Below are 21,585 nucleotides of genomic sequence, written 5' to 3'. Positions count from 1 at the left end.
TTGCATAACTAAAGGGTAAAAAAACGAAACACAGGTTAAGCAGCCAGACCAAAATTCAAAAACTGAAAATGATTAATAACCTACGACCACAGCTCTAAGTCGCTGCGGCACACGACCACTCAACCTCATACACACCAGCCATCCACATTTACACCCACAAACACACATACTTGTGTTTGACACACACAGTATGCAACACTCCAACACTCCCAACGCTGTGACTCTGTCAGCTCACATTAAAAAAAATCAAGGAAAACATTCAATAGTGAAGTAAAAGATGAAAATATTAGTGGAGCTAAACCCTTCCAAAGGCAAAACATTAATACAAGTTTAGGCTACTTGTCATACAACAACACGGCATACACACTTTTCTGGGAAAAAAAAAAAAAAGGAAACAAACAGTCAGGTGATTTGTATCCTCGTGTGACTTCAGTGGATGGTTTTAAAGACCTGAAAAGCAGGAAGTCCACATGCCTGCTCTCCAGATCTCTGGCACAGTACGGGTCACAGCATTCAGCCAAATGTCAACAGAAGAAGAACAAAGCAAACTGTCAAACCACGGTGTGTCGAGTGCCGCACACACAGCAGGGCAGGAGTATGAGCCGGCAAGAAAGGGCTAAAGTCTCTGCAGGAGTATGAGCCGGCAAGAAAGGGCTAAAGTCTCTTTTTCAAAGTCTCTCTAGTAATATGTCTGAGCTGTGTGTTGACAAGGGAGGGGGGAGGGGCGGAGTGGATGTGACTCTGGCGGCACAGAGAAGCATTTCAGGTTGATAAAAACTCACCGGGACGCAAATTCTGACGACTAAGGAGGGTTAAACTCTGACCTCACAGAGTTAAGCGGAGGCCACAAACATAAACAGACAATCATCCATTTTGCTACTCAAGCCAGCAGAGAGCAAGCACGGCTGAGGTGGCGCCATCAGCCAACAGCAGTAAAAGTCTGAGAGTCCAAATAGGCCCATGTGTCCGGGCTCTTTCCAGGCAGAGTTCAGGCGATCTCAGCGGGATCGCGCGACAGCCTGCGCAGCCATCGACAGCATCTTCTAAAATACTAATGACTTTTTCTTCAGTAATCTCCAACGATACGGACCCCTCCCCCCCATCCTCATTTACAACCCTCCAGAAGTGTTAAACTCACACAAAAACAAGAACCAAAGCTGAAAATATACGTGAACTTTCATGCACTGGGGGAAAAGTCTTGAACGTGTAACAAACGAGGAGAAAAAAAACAAAAACAGGTCCTTCGGGCAGAAGGCTGGGCTCGAGTCCATTTTTCTTTTTAAAGCCGATCACTCTCAGTGTTCACAGTCAAACTGAGAGTCCTCTTCATATTCTCTGGATCTTGTCAGCGACAACCACAGGGTTCTCTTTGCGGATCTTGTCAGCAGCTTCAGCTTTGTAGTCGTACGGACAGTTGTGCTTATCGGAATAACGGTGGATTCCGCAGAACAGATTCCCACAGCGGCAGTCAAAACCTGGAATGCCACAGCAGAGGACAAATCGAGTCAAATCAAAAACAAGCGCTTACAGTGGCTAAACATCCCTGACTGTAGACATCCTGGGACACATGCGACATAATGTGAAGTGAGTAGTAGAGGCATATATCAACATTTTGAGGTAAAAACACTTAGATACTGGACCTAACTGTAACCTTTTGCAGGATCTTTCAAGCAAGAACATTCTGTAAAGCCCACAAAATAGGTACTTAAGCTTCTGAGAAAACTTTAAATCTGATATCATTGACTTTTTAGGGGTTTTTTGGGGGTATTCTTGCCTTTACTGGACAGTTTGACAGTGAAGAGGTAGACAAAAATTGAGGGTTAAGAGGGGCATAACACGGAACAAAAGCCCCCAGCTGGAACCAAACCGGTGACGAAACTACTCTAACAAGAGGCTCCTAGAAATCAATAAACCCTTTTACACTTCCTGTTTAAGACAAGAATGTTCGATGTTATTCCTCCTTGCTGCTCTGTCTAAAAGGTACGAATACAGAATGAGGGGACAGAGTTGTTCTGCTTTTGAGTTGGCAGCAGAGGTAGTATGGAGCCAAATCAATGTCTGTGTAAAAGGTGCGGGCCGCAACAACGGCACAGCTGTGACATTTTGCTGACGTATGTGTCCACCAGCTGGAGATTTAAAAAGCAGTTAGCAGCAGTTAACGGCTAACTCAAAGAAGGATAAATGGGGAGACAATGAGGTCTGGGAGAGACCTACACTCCAAGCAGAGGACGAGATCAACCAATATATAACAGGGATGGTAAATGATTGTTAACAGCTTAAGCTTGACCAAAAAGAACGATGACAAATCTGTGATATTCTCTAATGACATTAAACGTGCTATCTGTGTCACTTCTTACCTGTAAGGCCAACCTTTTTGCGGCACATAAAGCAGCGATTCTTTTTGGGTTTGGTGGGCTCTGGAGCTCTGGACTCGTCACTGCCAGCAGTGGAGGGATGAGAGGCTGAGGATGTGGGCTGAGTCAACACTGGAGACGCACAAATAAAACACTTAACTCAGTAAAGTATCTCTTACCAACCCACACAGCAGTGTTGCACATCATTATAAGCATTTATCTGACTAAACCACACACACCCCACCCCTTATGCATGAATGTAATTCTATATTGCAATGTTAATGTATTTTAATGTAGTACATTTTACTCCATCACACTGATGGATGACGTACCCACTAAAGCCAACCCACCTGGTTCTGTGAGGTCTACTTTGCTTGCTGATGCTCCTTTTTCCTCACAGGAGAGGCTCATTTCAGTCATCTGTTGTGTTACAGAAATGGCAGTCGAAACTCCACTGCAAAAGATAAACAGAACATTAATAAAGCTTAATATTTCAGGAAAGTAAATTAATTACATAACCACATTTTCAATATATCCAACTGTCTTTATCTGCTGAAGAAACTCTCATGAGATACTACCAAGGATGTAATCATTACAAGTTTAATGGTACCTTAAAGTGTTGTGTTTACAAGAAGAATCCACATGAATGAGCCACTGATGTGGCATTCGTGATTTTTTAAAGCGGAAACATTTTGAAAGCACTGAGTTTGCAAATTATGATGTTTGTTATTGTGATTAAAAATCCCAGAACCTGTGGAAGATGCTGAGAACTAGCAGGAGTGTACTCAGGACTCAACCCCCTTACAGCCAAAATGCTTGTGGCATGGACACGGTGCCACATGTCTGCCGCAGCATAACCACAGCAAAATGGTCCTTATAATTAACTGAAGCTGCTACACTGACCACAGAAGCCACAACACACTCCTCATCTCTATTTTTACACAGCTGGCTTATTTTTTTTCTCTACGGGAAGTTCGGCAGCTCTCCAACAGGTTTAAAACCATAAAGAATTGCCTAAAAAAATAGTAAACTTGGTTTAAAATTATTTTAAAACAGAGACAGAGCCTGTGTAGCAGGTAAAAAATCCGGCACTGCCTCTACATCATGAAGCATCATATGCGTGCTCCATGTATTTCAGCCATTAGAAGCTGAGCACATATTGCATCCTCCACTTCCCATTTCAAAACTGTGACATCACAGGATTTGTTTGAAGGCAGTATAGTAAACCCTGGTGGTTCCCCTCACCTGAGAGCTTCTGCAGCAGCAGCCTCAGCAGAGGCAGCGGCCTCGGCTGCCACCTCTGCAGCGGCGACTGCAGCCGCTGCAGCATTATTCAAGGTGGCCTCTAACCTCTGGATGGCAGAAGCCTCAGCTGTGGGGCCGCTGCTGCTGCCTGGGGGAGAAAATGTCACTGCATGTTACAGTCAGATACAAAGGCTGAGAGTTTTGTCCTGCATACACGTGGAAACATGGGAACAAAAAAAAAAACTGTGACGGACACAGCGGGTCTTACCCACAGTACTCAAAGTACTGACTCCTCCATTGTTCTGCCTTGACAGGTGCTCCTTATGGCACACGGAGCACATGCCATTAGTCCTAGGGTTGCCATAGAAACCACAGCCATTAGCACAGAGCATAGGAACTGGGCTCTGATTGGTCTCCTGGGCCATAGCGATGTCTGCCGCCTGGTGAGCTGACAAGAGGAGACAAACAAAGACACATGCTGGAGTGATGAGTGTCTGTGTGGGTACAACCAAGGTACAAAGTAGAAGAAACCTGGCCTTAATGATAAATAGACCTCCAGAACTGTTTACTGAGTGAAATCACTTTGTACAAAGACTTAGACATACCCACAAGTGGCTAAAACATTTTTTTAAAAACCACCTGTTCAATACTATTCAGATGGCTCTTTGTAAAGCTTGTTAACAATCTGTTAACCTGTGTCTCTTGCCTGGAGTTTGGGGTATATTAGGACTCAACTAAACTCACAGCAAACTTTTAATACCCAGGTTAAGAGTCGGGAAATATTGCGGTTTGATTTTGTCATATTTTGCAAATGTAAGTAAACAAATGAATAACTGTTTCACAGGTCAGGACAGTGTATTTTCACCCCTGCCAACTAAATCACACAAGTGACAGTCAACTCCTCTTAACACATTCATACCACACTGTGCATTACCAGGTAGCAATCATTAATTAATCACTCTTTATTAACACATGACCACATCTGGCTCTGGTTTATTTAGCTGCTGAGCTACTTGATGCAATTAACACATCATTATATTCTACTTTGCACAAGGTCAAACAACACTGTAAAAGAGCGGAGAGACTGACCAAATAATCCACTTATTAGTTTTTTTTAACATTTAACTCATATCTCACTCTCTGTATCAGCAGATGAGACCGCTCAGGTGCCATCACATGACCTACATGTGGAACATCAATGATGAGATAACAGTTGGGGATAAGAATCACAACCTATCTTGATTCAATGATTGGTCTTTTGCATTGTATGTGACCAGCAGTCTTGATCTCATGAAGACTGAGATGTGGTTTAAAGCCCTGGCAATACAAGTACAGGGCTCGACAGTGCGAGCGTTTCACTCGCACTTGCGACTAAAAATAGGTGTGTGCGAACTGTAAAAAATATTTAGGGGCACATGTGCGCATAAAAAAAACAGCCGAAGCAGCCTATATTTTTGTCAATAAAAAAATATGATAATCTAACCACAAATGTTGGAGGAACTCCAGTCGCCTTCCCTTTTCGCAATGTGACACGGTTATGGGCGGTTTCCAAGCCACTGTCGGCACAATGAAAAGTCCCACTGTCGGCAGCGTGGAAATAAGTTAAAGTGTGGAGGAAGCGGCGGACCTACGTACAGGGAAGCCTACTCTGTTCTCCCCACAGTTAGGGACCGTTCGCCACGGTACCACTGCTGGGCAGGGTGGAAATAAAGCCCTTTTCACACAGAGCGCGCAAAGCACAGACCTCCGCCAACGAACCCATTCATTGTGTATGTGCTACCGCGGAGCAAGAGCGCACCGCTCTGCCGCCAAGCTGATGCCTGCGCTCGAATTCAAATTTTTTTAATTTCACTGCAACGTGCTATGACGACACCTCGGCGCGTCCAATAGCAGAGAAGAGCCTGAAGTAGACCCGGAAGCGGTTACCATGGAGCTGTAGCTCTTGAACGAGCCTGTACTCCCCCAAATCCTGTCTTGTGCGCCTTGCTCTCCGCTTGCTCTGCGCTCTACCCCGCGGTGGGTGCCGCAAAAATCGCGCTCTGTGTGAAAGAGGCTTAAGGCCTGCAGAGTTTCAGAGGACCTGGAGAATGTTTTAGGATAGTAATAACATTATATAAGATAATCATATTGCAAATATAATATATATAAGATAATAACATTAAAGACAAAATTAAATTGCAATACTTTTTCAAAACTTGATGATTTTACCTTTCTGTACATTTTGTATACAAATTCATTAAATAATTTTGCTTGTAAATGTCTATTTGCATCACGTTTATTACGGAAAACACATTATTTGATCAATTTACATTGTGCCCCTAAAGTTCTTTGTGCGCTCCTTACTTTTTCAACTTTGGAGCACATGTGCTCCTTGGGAAAAAAGTTAGTGTCAAGCCCTGAAGTAGGCGACTTTGTTACAAATTTTAGCCTGTTTTATTTGGGCAAAAATGTTGTTGGGCTTCTGGTGTTGAGACGGCATTCAACTTTTGAGAACTCTGACTCCTTTTGTTAAATATGGGAACACTTATATAATCAAAAAGTCTTTTAAAAGAGTTTCAATGTTGTTGTTGATACCAATCTTTTAGGTTTTTGTATCTGCATGAGTATCAAAACATTCCAGCTGTAATGGTAACGGGATGATGAGTTTACATTTTGACTGTAAAAGCTTTAACATACCTATTTTGTCACAAATGCGCCTGCGGGAGGAAAAACATGTAGGTCTTAAAACCAGACTGTGAAGCTACTGACATAATTACTGCTTCCTTCCTTATTTGAACACAGACTGAGTGAGTCCCCTCCTCTCTAACCAAACTTAATCAAGTAAATATAAACTTGCATCAGCCTCATGATTACATTAAAGGAAGTTGTGAAGATATCTCTTGAGGGGATGGCTGTTTATAGTCACCGGCAACACATGTGGGAAACGAAAGGGGAAGTATTCACCTCACTAAGTTCAGGTTCTGGTGCCTCCTTCTCTCCCTCACACTGCCATCACTACACCCCTGCAATCTGCGCCTTCACGTGTTTGTGTCTGCAGACTGCAGTGCTTCATGCAGACTCACATGGATCTGTGTATGACGGCTTTCCTCTGTCACAAGAGTGCAATGTGACACTGATCTCAGAGGTGCACACTGCTGAGGTACCTCAATAGAGTAAGGGCTAAAAACACGTCTATTAATAAATAACCTCGGGTGCCCTGTAAACAGGGCTGGCATCATGCAAAAATGTGTATCCTCATCAGAGCAGGTTTCCCCTCAGATCACCCTCAGCTTTCTAACCCATGGGAGGAAACATATTGTGAGAACAGAGCTGCCAAATCCTACACAATTCAGACTGTCTTAGGCAGGGGGACTTGTGGGAATAGATCCTGACATGGGTACAAAAATCACCACAACACCTGTAACGTTTATCGCTTAAAGAGTCGAGCACTTTTATCACTGAGACAAAAGCCAAAATCACTCACTGACCCCAAGATGCAAGTTAGTGATACTGGCAGCATGCTAACATCAAACTCACCCCAAAGCCCAATAACCCCATTTCTACTTAGATGAGCTCAACGAAGCAATCAATACCATTTATGTAGGCTGCAATCTTCAGTTGCTTCCTGACAAACACCGGGCCACAGCCGTACCACTTCTACAAATCCACTGAGTCATGCTAGCAAGCTAACAGCCGCTGCTAACGCCTTTCTCTTAAAAACTATGCCAACAGTCACCCGGCACGGTGAATATCACCACCTCGGAGTCGAGTTATAAAAGTTTCTTGTATCAAGCGACGCAAACAAAGCGCAGTTTAGTGCTGTATGGTTTAGTTTGCTTGCTAGTAAGCTAACCGTAGTTAGCCACAACAACCGTGTGAGCAGATTCTCGTGATCTCGCTAACGCTAGCATGCTACATGTTAGCCGAATCGGAAAACTGTTAGCACACTGTTGTTGCCTTTGTCTGTTCTTTGTTTTTGTTCCCACCACAGACGAACTAAGTTACTTGGCAATAACTTATAATAAAGTAACTTTAGGAGTATTACCACGGGAAATAAGCGTGTGAATACAAACTGTTAAACGGGGACATAAATTAACCGTTAAACATTTATGTACGTTAGCTAACAAGATACAGTTGAGTAACGTTAGTTAACGGATATTTAAACGCTGTTGGTGCTGTTAGCAGATTAACGTTAGCCACGTTAAATACAGACCGTCTTTATTTATAGTTAGTGGACAAGTAGGTGTTGAAAAACATGATAATATCGTGATAATATTGGTTTAGTAGCTAGCTGGTATAAAATGCTAAAGTTGTACTTAATTTACAACCTCACAGTTTGAGAAAAGTTTTCACCGACACGTGTTAACCAAACGGAACATTTCTTTAATCCTCGCTAGCTAACGAATTCACATTTACATTAACGTCTACATTCATTTTAGATTGAAACGCGACTTTAACACTGTTTATTACTGTTTTATCGTCCACTTCAGGAACTTCCCAACCACTTAAGCTAGCTGGCTATGGTTTTAGTAGTGAACTTACCTTCCGTGTCTGAGAAACGTCGTTTTTTCTTGATACTTTCTGGATCAGCGGAGTGAATAAGTTTATCTTGGAGCTATATTAACTAGGGCCGTCTAGGTGGGTCGTTGTGTGTGCCTCTCTCCAGTCCTCTCACACAAGACTCCACTCCGCCTGGGAGAGCTGGTGGCTAATTTGGTTGACGTCCTCTCTGTCGCTGATTTGTGGTGGCATCTGTTTTGTTTTACGTGCTGCGTTTGCGTCCTCTCCTTTTTCCGGTGGACGTCACGGAAAGTGTGATCCTCTGATTGGAAGGCAGCGGAGTTGGAGTGAAGCCATCAAAGATTTCAGGCTATTATTACAAGGCAGTAAACCTGCTTCCTCGACCGACTAGACAGACTATACCATAGCCTTCTTCGGTGTCTAGTTAGAAATCAATGTTCATGTAATCAGGAAGAGTCACCGCAGCCGTGTTGTCTGTAGATCTGAGACAACAAGTTTGATAGGATGTGTTGCCTTCACATGCTCCTCGTAAGCTCCAGCTTGCCTGTAGACTTCTGTGCGTTCATTAATCAGCTTAAAATTGCCAGGGCACCATGTCTGACCTTGTTCTTTGTTTTATTTGTATCTCACTATGGACAGGTCAATGAAATGAACAGTCCTCAGAGTATAGGTCCATCATTCATGGATGGATTACACAGGGCACAAGCTCGACAGCCCAATGGGTCAGGGGCCCTTAAAGCGAAGTGCTTCTGTTTTAAATGCATGTTGTTAGTATTTTTTGTTTAAAAGCTGCAGAGCTTAGGCAAAAGTACCCATGTCCTGATCAGTTTTTTGTTTGTTTGTTTATCCTGAGCCTTATTAGCCCACTAGATAGATAGATCCTTTATTGTCATTGTATGTTATACAAGGACACTTTATTTGAGCAATCCATTACCAGCATATAAATGTTACACATGCACCAACACACACTCGCTCAATGCATAAATCTCACAGTCACATATACACCCATTTATATGTATATTTGTTGAAAAATATATGATAAATGGTAAGTAAGAGCAATAAAAACAACCAAACACAATTAGGAGGCCTATCTGCCGATACCTGATCTGCTAGATACTTTTATTATGTCAGTCAAAATTTCCCTTTCTCTAAATGAATGAAGGAATAATAATAACACAATATATAGCATGGACTAATGCCACGTACCACAGCATTTATAGCCTACGCTCTTTTACAGTGTTCATTCCTATAGCTGTGCTGTTATACAAATACACAAACTCAAAGAAAATACAAGCAAAATAGAAAAACACAAAAACAATTCTCAAAGAATAAAACAATAACAATAAAAACACTTTAATATTTTATGATAAGCACCAGAACATTCATGACTTCATGACTGATCCCTCTTTAAAAGCTGTGTTAACTTGAGTTTTGAGTTCTGTAAGTTAGAACTCCAATATACAGATCCACTAAACACAAAATAGAGCTGCAAACTGCATACTTTTACCTATATTAAAATAAGTAGAGCAATTTGCAGATATTTTTGACAGCAGAATAGCTCTAAATTGGGAAAGTTTTGGTTGTCCTAGTGTCCAAGAGGAAACATTTAAATCAGAAATTTAAAATAGAAATTAAGAAAGCAATGGGCATTTATTTCTAATGTGTATGTGCTTGTGTTTGGCTGGATTAAAATGAATTAAATAAATGTGTGAAATCTGGGTTTATCCAAAAAAAAAAAAGAAAGAAAAGAAAAGCAAACCGTGATCGCAAACGGGTCAACTTCCGACTGTTTTTAATTTATTTTATTTTATTTTTTTCTTTACCGTAAGCCAGTACAGTTATTGTTATTTCTATTTTTGAGCATCTAAATGTGCTCATTAATATATTAGTTTATGTTAAGAACAAGTTAAAATTAAAGAAAAGTGTGTTAAAAAGTGTGAAAAATAAATAGCAACACGTAACAGGAAACGGAAGAGAAGAAAAAAAAACTACGTCATGTTACCACTGGTTGTCCGGGGAACGCATTTGAAGCAGATGCACTCAGCCAATCAGATGCTCGGAGCGTTCAGGGCGCAGCGAATCAGCTTGTAGCGTGCGAGGATTTAAACCAAGACGCTGAACCTGGAAAGTACGCTGCATCAGTCTCCATTACGACTGGCCGTTTTATTGTTGAAGCAACGAACTATCGAAATGGCTCTCCGAGTAACCAGAGTATGTACTTTAACATTTTTATATTTCCTTTTTGATGCTTATAGTTGTTAAAGCTTGTAGAAGAAATGTATTTATCGTATTTTTATTAATTTTAAATAACTACAGTGTTAAATGCCCTCGTGCCTCGCTGTGGGGTGTGCTCTCGCGCAACAATTCTACAATAGGAGTTCGACTAAAGACTAAGCAATTATTTAAAAATAATAACATGCAATATATTATAAATGCCTTTTTAAAATATTTTTCTACAGAACCGCTTGGCCTCTACCAGGAGTGACCTCGGTGGAAAGGCCTGCTCGGTCACAGGGCCCACCAAGCCTCGAGCTGCGCTGGGAGAAATCGGAAACATCGCAGTCAACAAAGAAGTACAGAAAAAGGTAAGAGTGCGACTCTATTATTAAAGCTCCACTTAATAAAATCAATGAATTCAGCTTATTAAAGTCAATTCATTGTGCTACAATGCAAACCCACTGTAAGCATGCATTTGCAATCCTTACAATGCTTTGTGGGGCTGATAACTTAAAATTGACTTGAAAGAGGTCTATTTGTGGGGATTTTACGTCTGCATGTTGCATATACAGCCTCAAATGCAAAACCATTTGCCCATTTAAGGCCTTTAAAGTAACTTTAGAGGAGCAAAAGGGTGTTAACCAATGTGAAAATGCACCCCAGTGCCAGTAATGCTAGCTCCTAATGCAGCCACTTGTATTGAGTAAGCAGGGGTGCATCTACTGCTTATATTAACCAGGCTTCTGAATAATTAAACTTTAAGATATTAAATACATTGAGAAAGTGGAATCCAGAGTTTTCCCTGTTTTTGTTCGAATTTAAACTAAAGCTGCCATTTTAAATTCACCACAGCAGCTCTGACTTGACTACAGTCCACCCTTTTCATTTTAGAACATCAAGACAGAGGCCACCAAGAAGACCAGAGCCACCACCCAAGTTGAAAAAGCAACAGTTGTTGAAAAACCAAAGCCAGAAAATGTTGCTCCTGTTAAACCAGAGCCTGAGGTGCAGGTGAGTTACATGCCAAAGGCTATCTGACCATTAAGACACAAATGAGACTGCTGGGTGTGGTGCTTCTGTTTGTTTGCACTCATGTTGGGATTTCCACCGTTCCAGGTTATCCCTGAACCAGCGTCCCCTACTCCAATGGAGACCTCTGGCTGTGCGCCCGCTGACCTCTGCCAAGCATTTTCTGATGTCATGCTCCACACTGCTGTCAGGGATGTGGATGCAGATGACTATGACAACCCCATGCTCTGCAGCGAGTATGTGAAGGACATCTACAAGTATCTCCGACAGCTTGAGGCAAGCAAATTCCTTTTGTGGCTAAATTATCTACTATTCTCCCCCACTCTTTTTGGTTTTAACCAGTTTCCTGTCTTTTCAGGTTGAGCAGAACGTCAGACCCACATATCTGCAGGGTCAGGAGGTGACTGGCAACATGCGAGCCATTCTCATTGACTGGCTCGTGCAAGTGAGCCTCAAGTTCCGTCTGCTGCAGGAGACCATGTACATGACCGTGGGAATCATTGACCGCTTCCTTCAGGTAACAGACTGCATATGAAACACAGCCTCTATATGGCTTAAACTTCACACCTTCTGACTTGCCAGTTTCTAAAATCTGCATCTGACTGCGCCTCCTACAGGACCACCCTGTCCCCAAGAAGCAGCTGCAGCTGGTCGGCGTGACCGCCATGTTCCTTGCTTCCAAATACGAGGAGATGTATCCTCCAGAGATCTCAGACTTCGCCTACGTGACGGACCGGGCCTACACCACCGCCCAGATCAGAGACATGGAGATGACAATCCTCCGGGTGCTCAAGTTCAAACTAGGCCGCCCTCTTCCCCTGCAGTTCCTCAGAAGGGCCTCAAAGATTTATGAGGTTTGTGGCAGCAGATTTGGTGACACCATTAAAAGAGCTTTGGCATAATTTCTCTACAGCTGCTAACTTCTATTCCTGACTTGTCTCCCCTCAGGTAACGGCTGAGCAACACACTCTGGCAAAATACCTCCTGGAGCTCACCATGGTTGACTATGAGATGGTTCACTTCCCACCTTCCATGATGGCGAGTGCTGCTTTGGCTCTGACCCTCAAGGTCTTGGACGCTGGCGACTGGGTGAGTTTAACATCTGGTCTCAAGAGGCTATGTTAAACATGTTACAAAATTGACCAGGCTAGACCAAGAGGGATGTTTGATTAACTGATAAAACTGACTTGGCCAATCTTGACCTGGAAAAAATGCTGAGGTCTTTCTAATGGAAACTGTAAAATGTCTCCCCTCAGGATGTGACACTGCAGCACTACATGGACTACACAGCAGAGAGTTTGATTCCTGTGATGGCACACATTGCCAAGAATGTTGTGAAGGTGAACGACGGACTGACAAAGCACATGGTAAGTGATAAAACTTCCTAAGCTGGATCTCTAGATCGTAAACCGATTTTAATGTTATCTTAATTTTTCTGTACGTCTAACTCGACCTTTCTCCTTCCTTGCAGGCCATTAAAGGCAAATACTCCACTTCCAAGCAGATGAGGATCGCCACCATCTCGCAGCTCAAGTCTTCAGTCCTAAAGGATCTTGCGAAGCAGCTCACACAGTGAGACGACAATGTTTTTGGCACTGTGTGCTGATTTTGTACAGTTGTAACTTAAAGGTTTTAATGGGATTGAACGAACTACACGCCAAGGACAATGTCAGTGGTTGCATGTTTAACCACCTGAAATCGTGTGTATACTTTCACTGACCCTTTTCAAACATGCCACAAGCTTTTAATTTCTTAGTCATAGCTTCTTGAAGTTGCATCCGGCAGGTAGCTGGAGAAAGCCAACAGTCTTTGGTGCTCCTGTCACGGCCCTTGACAGGCTGAGGTGGGTCTGGCGGCTTTCTCCTCTACGTAACTGCTCCAGCTTGACCACATGTCAAACTGTTGCCGTTTCCCATTAGTGTGGTTGGTACAGAACTAGTCAGCTAACACTAACTCAAACACAATCCAGTTAACGGTTTCTCAACTTGCAGACGTTGGCAGACTAAATGACTGGGTACCCTTAAATGCAATATTGCTACACAATATACTTGTACCAAGTCACAAACGTAAGTCTAAGTTATTTTTATAGCTTGATGAAACAGCTGCCAAGTGGCTGCAAATCTTAAACAGTGGCATGCTTTAAAATGGTCGCCAATATAAAGGGTCCAGTGGATAGATGCAGCTTTTTTTAAAATGGGATGTTTTCTTAATGTGTGAATGTGTAAAATGTACAGCAATACTCTTAACCTGATTTTACATTCTTGTTCTTAAAGCTTCTATTAAATGGCTCAGACCAGACATTTGCTCTCTTGTCATGACTGTTTTTCACCACTAGAGGTTGCTCTAAGCTTAAAGTTGCCCCTGTGAGCTTTCACTGTCTCAGATTGAGCAGAGACTAGAAATGATCTTACAGTCAGTTAATTGGTAATTCAGGTGGAGAGATGTTTACCTCACTGAGCTACAAAGACTTCACTCCAGGGCGAGACTGGCTTTGACTCTTTGAAGTGTTTCAAACATTGCAAACTTCTTTTCCATGTTGATCAAAGTTAACACATTCCTGGTCATGCATTTTAATTAATGGTATGCCCCACACTCTTGGAAGTCCTGCTTTTACGCTACACTGAGACCTGTCTTGGTTTATTGCGGACCTGTTGGCTGAGAAATGACAAAGTTGCAGACCAGAAACCTCAATACTCCAGATTTTTGTAACTCTAAATCAGTATATGCCTCAGAGATTAGGTATCCAGTGGGCTCCACTATTTGGTATTCTAAGAACATTGTGTGCAATGTCAAGCAAAGGGGCTTTTTCACAGCAGACATTTTGACCTGTACAAGTAGGAAAAGAGGTGTTGCTAATAAGAAAAGGTTCTGTTCCAGTGAACATGCAGAATAGCAGATTACAGCCATTAATTTTGCCTGTCCTCCCGCGGCATTCAAAATGTCTTCTGTGAACAGGAGGGCTTTGTTTTTAATGCTGAAAATTGTCCTGGTAAAAACACTCATATTCTCACTTCAAACCCCAGAAACTAAACCGTATTATAACGTGTATATAATCCACAGCCAATCCCTTCAGCTGAGTGTTGTGACCATCAGTGTCATATAATACTTGCTGGAAGCAAAGGCCTCATGTAAGCTACAACTTCAATTACATCACAGTAAGCCACAAGTATTTAAAGCTAATGGACAGAGCAGAGTGGGAGCTATTATCACTTCAACCCATTCACAGCTGAGACCCCGGGGGGGAACCAGCCCGCCTCTGTCCATCCTCCTTCCCCCAGGGGGACGCCAGAAGAGCTCTGCTGTACGAGACCACCTGCCATCTGCATGACGTGAGTCACTGTGAACATCATCAGGATCATAAGGCCATCATGCCTAAAGGCCTGCTGGGTAACAGCTTGGATGGATCTGTTGCAGGGTTGGGTCACATTACTGTGAAATGGAGTCAGTTACTACAAATACATGGACATTTATGTAATGAGTAACATATGCTACATTACAACAACATGTAATCTGATTACTTCAAAATAAAATACTGATCCGCAGCCACAAAAACAACTGAGTTCCACAAATATTCTTTATTCTCTTTAATCATCTCAAAACAAACAGTTTTGAGTCCTAAACAAGTCATAATGTGCATTTTAACAAATGTAATGCCATTTTAACAACAGACTAATGGTATATTGATTCACAAAAATCATGAATGCTTATTGAATTTGTATTTAAAACTTGTTTTTTGGAAGTTATTGTATCTATGAATGTATTTCTGACTTGAACTTTGCATACTGCTGTTTCTTTTTTGACGCTGAAGTGGTCTTTCTACACAAATGAAATTATCTTTGGTGTCATTTTTTTCCAACTGGCGCTCAGTAACGTAATGTTAGTTCTAAGTTTGCTCCTGCAACTTGACTGGACGCTGTCAGACTGTTTCAGACAAAGTGGATGTGATGCAACACCTGCATTTGGAAAAGATTAAATTCTCCTTAAGAGGGTGTGAAAACAGATCTGGCAACCCTTTACTGAGCACTTAAAGAAAGATGCACTATGCTCTTCCCCTAACTAGTTCAAAGGACACAAAACGTGGTCAATCTGGCATCCTTCTGAATCCTCCCAGTTTATTTTTATCATTTATTTATTTATTTTATTGTTTTCAATAGAACAATACATTTGATCTGTAAATATTACATTTATATTATATTATTTTTTATATTTTTTATATGCAAACTTGTGTCTTTTTCTATACATCTATGACATATTTTTGACTTTTGACTCGTTGAATATTTTCGAATTTTTGTATCAGAAATTCTGCTTTCACTTTACTACTACTGCCACTGTTTGTTTGACGTTGAAAACCCCAAATAAAAAGAGTTGGGGAAAAAAGTTCAAGTGAATTCATGAGACATCGCTGTTAAAGTCAAGTTTAAAGTCATCAAATTTGTGTCTGACACAAGTCCACACCTCTGCAAATTACTCTTATAAAAACAGCACTGGCATCAAAGCTTTATAAATGAACAACAATAATCAAATTTCCATTTCCATTTTCCTTTTCCTTAACTGTCCCAAAGTGGACAAATTAAATGCCTTTGCCTAAAAAAACAGAACTTCTTTGTCTTTCTACTTTATTAAAATAAAGTTTCATCAACAACTACTGTTTTTTCGTCAGTCTGGACTAACCCACACCCTTAAAATATCAAAATGCAAAGTATCCTGTCCTTTAAGTAATTTATTAACCAGGTACTTTTTACAGAAGTAATTTTATGAGAGTAATTGTCCTTTTACTCCACCCACCATTGGGCTGATTATAGTTCCTAATTTTTTGTAATCCGATTACATAATCCCTTACTACACAACCCTGTCTGCTGCTTTGTAGGCCGGACCAGAAATCATCTGCCGCTGAGAGGGGAATAACATTATTTGGCACACTGGGACTTTGGGTTCAAGCACAGAGTTCATTCAGTGAAACACGAGGAGTAAGTTCCACATAAAAGATCAGTGGTGCTTTCACTGTCTTGCGCGGTAGAAACACGGCCAAACCAGGCTGTGATAGTTTCAAAAGTTATATAATGTTAAATTGTCCAACACAACACTGATCTAAGAATCTATTACCTGACACACTGTCGTACAGGCTGTAACGCCGACACCTTGAGAGCACATCCCTTTTATAATCCAGCTCTGAGCCTTCTGTTGTTTTCCACAGAGACACATGATAATTAGCCTCAGTTATCCTGGAAAGCCGGGCTTTTAAACCCACAGATCATACTGAGAATTCATACTTGAAGGCTGAGGTCATGACTGGGCAGCCATATCGGTTTACAAGACAGATTCCTCCTGTGCGGGGCTCCAAACCATACACTTGCAGCTGCCTGGAACACTACTTGGCCTTTCTGATGACGACTCAGCTGCGTGACATTTATTATGATGGAAAATTGAACATAGTGGCTCTGCAGTTCAAGACAGCTCAGCAACTGAACACTGAAACATCACATTTGCGAGTAACCTTAAAACGCTTAAAGGGTCAGTTCGACTAAATCACAAAAAATGATTTAAAAACACATGTTTCATCACTCGACCTTTGTGGTGTCACGCCTTGCAGATAGCTGTGATTTTAAGCGCAGAGTCAGAGTTTTTGGATAAATGTTTTTTGACTCAGGATTGGTCCTGGGTTAGGTCTTGGATTATATGAACTGAGTGAACCCTCCGCACTGACCTTGATGATTCCATCACTTCTCCTCTAGTGCCACCAGATGTTGACATCTGTGGTTCACAGTGAAATATTTCAACATCTACAGGATGGATCGGGACATAATTTTGCACAGACATTCATTGTACCCTTATGAAGTTGGTGATCCCCTGAATTTTTATTTAGTGCCTATGAGGTTGACATTTTAGATTTTTGTTGAAATATTTGTCAAGGCTAATAAGCTCAGTGGCCTGTTATGACTGAGTTATCGGATTACACAGGGTCTGTCAGGCTATTCAAATAAGCTCTTGGGCATCAGCCTTGTAGTGACGGAGATGACGTCTCTAACAACCATTTCCAAATCCAGTATTATAGACTCATCAAGGCCATGCTCTGTTTTGCAAGCATGCACTCAATGTGATCAGTCAGTTATTTCAAAACAGAGTTAAAAAAAATCTTTCAAATATGACTGACAGTTATATTCCCCTTTACCTTAGAATAAAACAGGAGAAAAAGTAAAATCAAACACAAGGCATTGAATCACAAGCCAACAAATAAATTATCTCTTCATCTATCACCATTTCAAAACCCACTGTTTATAGTGTGCTACGTTAAGCAGTTCCCAGATGGTTTAGGGACCCCAGTATGCAGAAATATTCAAATACACCATTTTATCCCTTGCCAAAACTTTGGAACATTATTTAGTGCCTTCCTAACAACATAGCATGACATGAAGATGTTGAAAAGATAGTATCACCTGTCTCTGTTCAAAGACGGTCTCTGGTGTTGAATGTGACTATCCTTAATCTTTCTATGGCTGTCCACTGACTCCTGATCAATGACTTTAAAGGTCCAATGTGTAGGATTTAGAGGGGTTTATTGGCAGAAATGGAATATAATATAATATGTATGTTTTCTTTAGTGTGTAATCACCTGAAAATAAGAATGGTTTTCTTTTTGTTACTTTAGAATGAGCTGTTTATATCTACATAGGGAGCGAGACTTCGTTTATGGAGTCAGCCATGTTGCACCGCCATGTTTCTACAGTAGCCCAGAAAAGACAAACCTAACACTGGCTCTATATAGGGCCATTCGCATTTTTGCATCGGTCATTGTAGGTAGGGGCACCTCCATGACACGTAGCGTTGGGAAAACATAGATTTCTTAACGTGAACCTGCTTTATTCAGTGTTTTTGCCCGTTTAAATCACCTGGGGTTTCATTTATGAAACAGTGCGTAGGATCCATATTAAGAATGTACATATGAGGGGTGTCGGTAGCTTAGTGGATAGTGCCGGCGCCCCATGTATAGAGGTGATGCCTCTCTGCAGCGGTCGCGAGTTCTACTCTGGCTTGCAACCCTTTGCTGCATGTCGTACCCCCACTCTCTCTGTTATGTAGATGTATATGCTCCGCTTTATTTGGTGTTTTTACTGATGTAAATCAGCGGATTAATTTGTTCTGGAGAGGAAAAGACCCCTGCGGATAATTCGGCTCCTGGTAAAAACCTCTCTAACGTCTGGTTCCGAAATATAATGAGCACACATTAAATTATCAGAGAAAATGGAGACATACTGGGCACTGGGCAAATGGCCCGTCTGCGACATGCCAAACAGCATAGAGGAAACATTGATTTGCAACAGGTTTTTACCTGTTTTAATCACCTGGTCCATTTGTTTTGGGGAGGAAGAGACCTCTCCAGATAATTTGGCTCCCAGTAAAACTCTTAAACAATAAACACTGATGGAATTCTAATCAGAAGAAGTTTCAGGTGAATAAAATCTGCAATCCTCACAGCTAGACACCTCTGAATCTTACACACTGCTCCTTTAACCCATTCTCAGTATATGTGGTGACATTTTATGGGCTTCGCCTTTGGTAATAATAATAATAATAATAATAATAATGCATTTTATTGATAGGCGCCTTTCAAAGCACTCAAGTACACTTTACAAGACACATTTAAAAAGAAAACATGCAGCAATGTATCCATGGATCATAAAATCAAACAATATCGTAATATACAATAAAAGTTAATTAAATGGCTGGACAAAAATCATCATCATTATATCACATTATTGGTCTTTAAAGATATACTATACTGTGGAGGATTGTTGGTTACTATTTTTAAACACGCTCACCAGCGAAACTGAAAGTAAAAGCCAACTCCACACTCACTCTTGTTTGGCATTTCGCCTCACTATATTTGCATTTTTCAGCGCTGTGTCTCTTGGATGCCTGACTGCTTACAGTCTGGCACCTGGTCACTAGCTTTTTATAAAGCTCTGACCTCACCTGCGCGCTGTGGGAATACACGTGCATAAATGTCCTGAACACAGAAAATAAAAAGTAAACAAGAAAATACAGGCAGAGGGCAGCGTCTCTGCAGAAAAATACACCACCACACACTTGAAGTGGGGCATAAGTGATGATTGAGAGAAACTGTGTGAGATGTTATTTTTAGGAAAACCCTGTATAGTATATCTTTAATTATGTCATTTAGTTTTCAAAGGATCTAATCTTTTGCTAAAAAGTGTTTTTGCTTGTAATAAGGTTTGTGGATTATCCAGAGTAATTGTTTCAGTGATCTTTAATGGATTTCCATTCACCTCCTTTGTTTTGGTTTCGCAATAACCTCAGAGGCAGATATCTCAAAACCTATGTATGCAAATAAAACCACAACTATCCGCGTGGCTAGATACCACTAACACTGAAAGATAAATATGTGGCGTAAACCGACCACTTAAATGCCAACAATGTACAATCACACAGACTCGATGTCCTCACAAGATCTCCAGCAGCATTTAACACACCCTCTGTGACAACAATTTGAGAACATTTCTGCACATTTCAACGTCCTTAAAGCCCAAAAGCTTCTGTCCTTTTCCATGTTTGTTCAAGCTCTCCCCATTAAATGAATTTGCGAGTCAGCACTGAGGTCCAGAAAGAATGCAAAGCTTGGCTTCAGACGTCTCAGTATTCCAGCAATACAGATCTCACCCACAAGCGGATCGTCCAAGACCAGAGTCAAAAGTTTGGAACTCCTTCCCAGTCTAAACATCGTCCAAGATGGCCAGAGATTTAACAAGTGCACCCTTCAAAATGAGTCAATGCCCATTCTCACCTCCCGTCCACCGAGTCTGCGTGTCTCAATTCAATATGACAAAGTCAAACAAACAGCCGGCCCGTGGCAGCACTGTTAGGGTTTCTGTGGGGTGCTAATAGGTTGGCAGCTGGCAGGCAGAATGAGGCCTCTGGGCTTGAGAGTGGAGTGAAGTACAAATAAACACAGGGGCATTCATTTTCACAATTTATAGATTTTCAAATAAAAATCATGTGCTTCCTGAACTTTGCTGACCTTGGACACTCGGTGTCACATGAAGGAGAGAAAGGCCCCCATTGTGGCCTGAACAGTGGAGCGTTTGAGCCAGGTGTGAACGGGATTTTCTCCAGACCACCTGAGCCTCTCTGTGTGGCGAGCAGGAAGTCATCCTCTCCTCACGATCGAGGTTACACTTACATGTTTGTTTAATATTCGCAGACAGGAGCGGGGCGGCGCATTTACTTTCCAAAGACACTGCATTGTGAGAGTGCTTTGGAAGGACATTTTTATGCTGATGTCAAATGACTGAACAAAAATCAGTGTCAACTGTGAAGTGAAAATCTACATTTGGTGCTGTAAATCATAAATATCACCTCAAGGTCCATTTAGTAGCTATTCTGGAGCTTTTGATCATATCACATGGTCTTCATCAGCAAACTCTGCCACTTTCCTGAGCACTTTAAAGGGACAGTTCACCCCCAAATCAAAAATACTTATTTTTCCTCTTACCTGTAGTCTAGATTGTTTTAGTGTGAGTTGCAGAGTGTTGGAGATATCAGCCATAGAGATGTCTGCCTTCTCTCCAATACAATGCAACTAGATGGCACTCGGCCGATGATTGTGTCAAGTCAACTTTATATATTTAGCACTTTAAACACAAACAAAGTTGATCCAAAGTGCTCTTACAGCACACACAAAAGAAAAGAAACAGAAACAAAACAAAGAGAGAAAGACAAAAGTTTGAGTGATAATAGCAGTATAATAGTAAAAATGCCTGGTTCACACTACACAACATTTCTGTCCGTTCCGACAGTCACTATGCCAGATTAGGCGACTATGGTGTCATAAAATTGTGCCGTGACTATGCCAGCAGACATGACAGACTACATGATGGTCCAAACCAGTTATCCCAGGTCGTCTTTCACGACATGCACGATGTCATTGGGATTTAATGTCATAAAGGCGGTTATTAAGGTCACTTAGTTTGCTGATGTTGTTTGGCTCTAAGGGGAGGTAGATCTGTGTGTCATCTGCGTAACAGTGAAAAGATATATTATGTTTCTGAATAATGTGGCCTAGTGGAAGAAAATAAATAGGGAAGAGTATTGGCCCAAGTATGGAACCTTGGGGCTCACCATAGGAGATGGGAGATGAGGAAGAAATGAGTTACTGACTAAGACAAAGAAGGATCCATTGGATAAATATGAAGAGAACCAGTTTAAAGCAGAACCAGAGACCCTC

The 21,585-nt window shown here is 41.5% G+C and overlaps 2 protein-coding genes across 2 annotated transcripts; one reads left to right on the top strand and one right to left on the bottom strand.

Moving 5' to 3' along the window:
- Nucleotides 1–710: 710 nt before the first annotated feature.
- On the bottom strand, nucleotides 711–8,351 carry LOC126395510 (AN1-type zinc finger protein 5-like). Its single transcript, XM_050053044.1, has 6 exons — nucleotides 8,121–8,351; nucleotides 3,868–4,047; nucleotides 3,600–3,747; nucleotides 2,705–2,808; nucleotides 2,358–2,486; nucleotides 711–1,475 (listed from the first exon to the last, which is right to left on the bottom strand). Exons 2-6 carry the CDS (start codon nucleotides 4,022–4,024, stop codon nucleotides 1,327–1,329), a joined length of 687 nt encoding a protein of 228 aa, XP_049909001.1. The 5' UTR covers nucleotides 4,025–4,047; nucleotides 8,121–8,351; the 3' UTR covers nucleotides 711–1,326.
- Nucleotides 8,352–10,153: 1,802 nt separating this feature from the next.
- Nucleotides 10,154–13,643, top strand: ccnb1 (cyclin B1). Its single transcript, XM_050053661.1, has 9 exons — nucleotides 10,154–10,310; nucleotides 10,559–10,684; nucleotides 11,208–11,327; nucleotides 11,433–11,621; nucleotides 11,704–11,862; nucleotides 11,963–12,199; nucleotides 12,294–12,434; nucleotides 12,602–12,712; nucleotides 12,817–13,643. The coding sequence occupies exons 1-9, from the start codon at nucleotides 10,290–10,292 to the stop codon at nucleotides 12,919–12,921; spliced, it is 1,209 nt and encodes a 402-aa protein (XP_049909618.1). The 5' UTR covers nucleotides 10,154–10,289; the 3' UTR covers nucleotides 12,922–13,643.
- Nucleotides 13,644–21,585: the final 7,942 nt, after the last annotated feature.

The sequence above is a fragment of the Epinephelus moara genome, chromosome 9, assembly GCF_006386435.1.
Source record: "Epinephelus moara isolate mb chromosome 9, YSFRI_EMoa_1.0, whole genome shotgun sequence".
In the NCBI taxonomy this organism is placed as follows: domain Eukaryota; kingdom Metazoa; phylum Chordata; class Actinopteri; order Perciformes; family Serranidae; genus Epinephelus; species Epinephelus moara.
This window is presented reverse-complemented; position numbering and strand designations above follow the sequence as displayed.

Coding starts and splice junctions, on each gene's coding strand:
- LOC126395510 (XM_050053044.1), bottom strand. CDS start 4,024: ATGGCCCAGGAGACCAATCAGAGCCCAGTTCCTATGCTCTGTGCTAAT. Junction 3,748..3,867: donor CAGTACTTTGAGTACTGTGG/GTAAGACCCGCT, acceptor TTTCTCCCCCAG/GCAGCAGCAGCGGCCCCACA. Junction 2,487..2,704: donor AGTAGACCTCACAGAACCAG/GTGGGTTGGCTT, acceptor GTGCGTCTCCAG/TGTTGACTCAGCCCACATCC.
- ccnb1 (XM_050053661.1), top strand. CDS start 10,290: ATGGCTCTCCGAGTAACCAGA. Junction 10,311..10,558: donor TGGCTCTCCGAGTAACCAGA/GTATGTACTTTA, acceptor ATTTTTCTACAG/AACCGCTTGGCCTCTACCAG. Junction 11,328..11,432: donor AACCAGAGCCTGAGGTGCAG/GTGAGTTACATG, acceptor CCACCGTTCCAG/GTTATCCCTGAACCAGCGTC.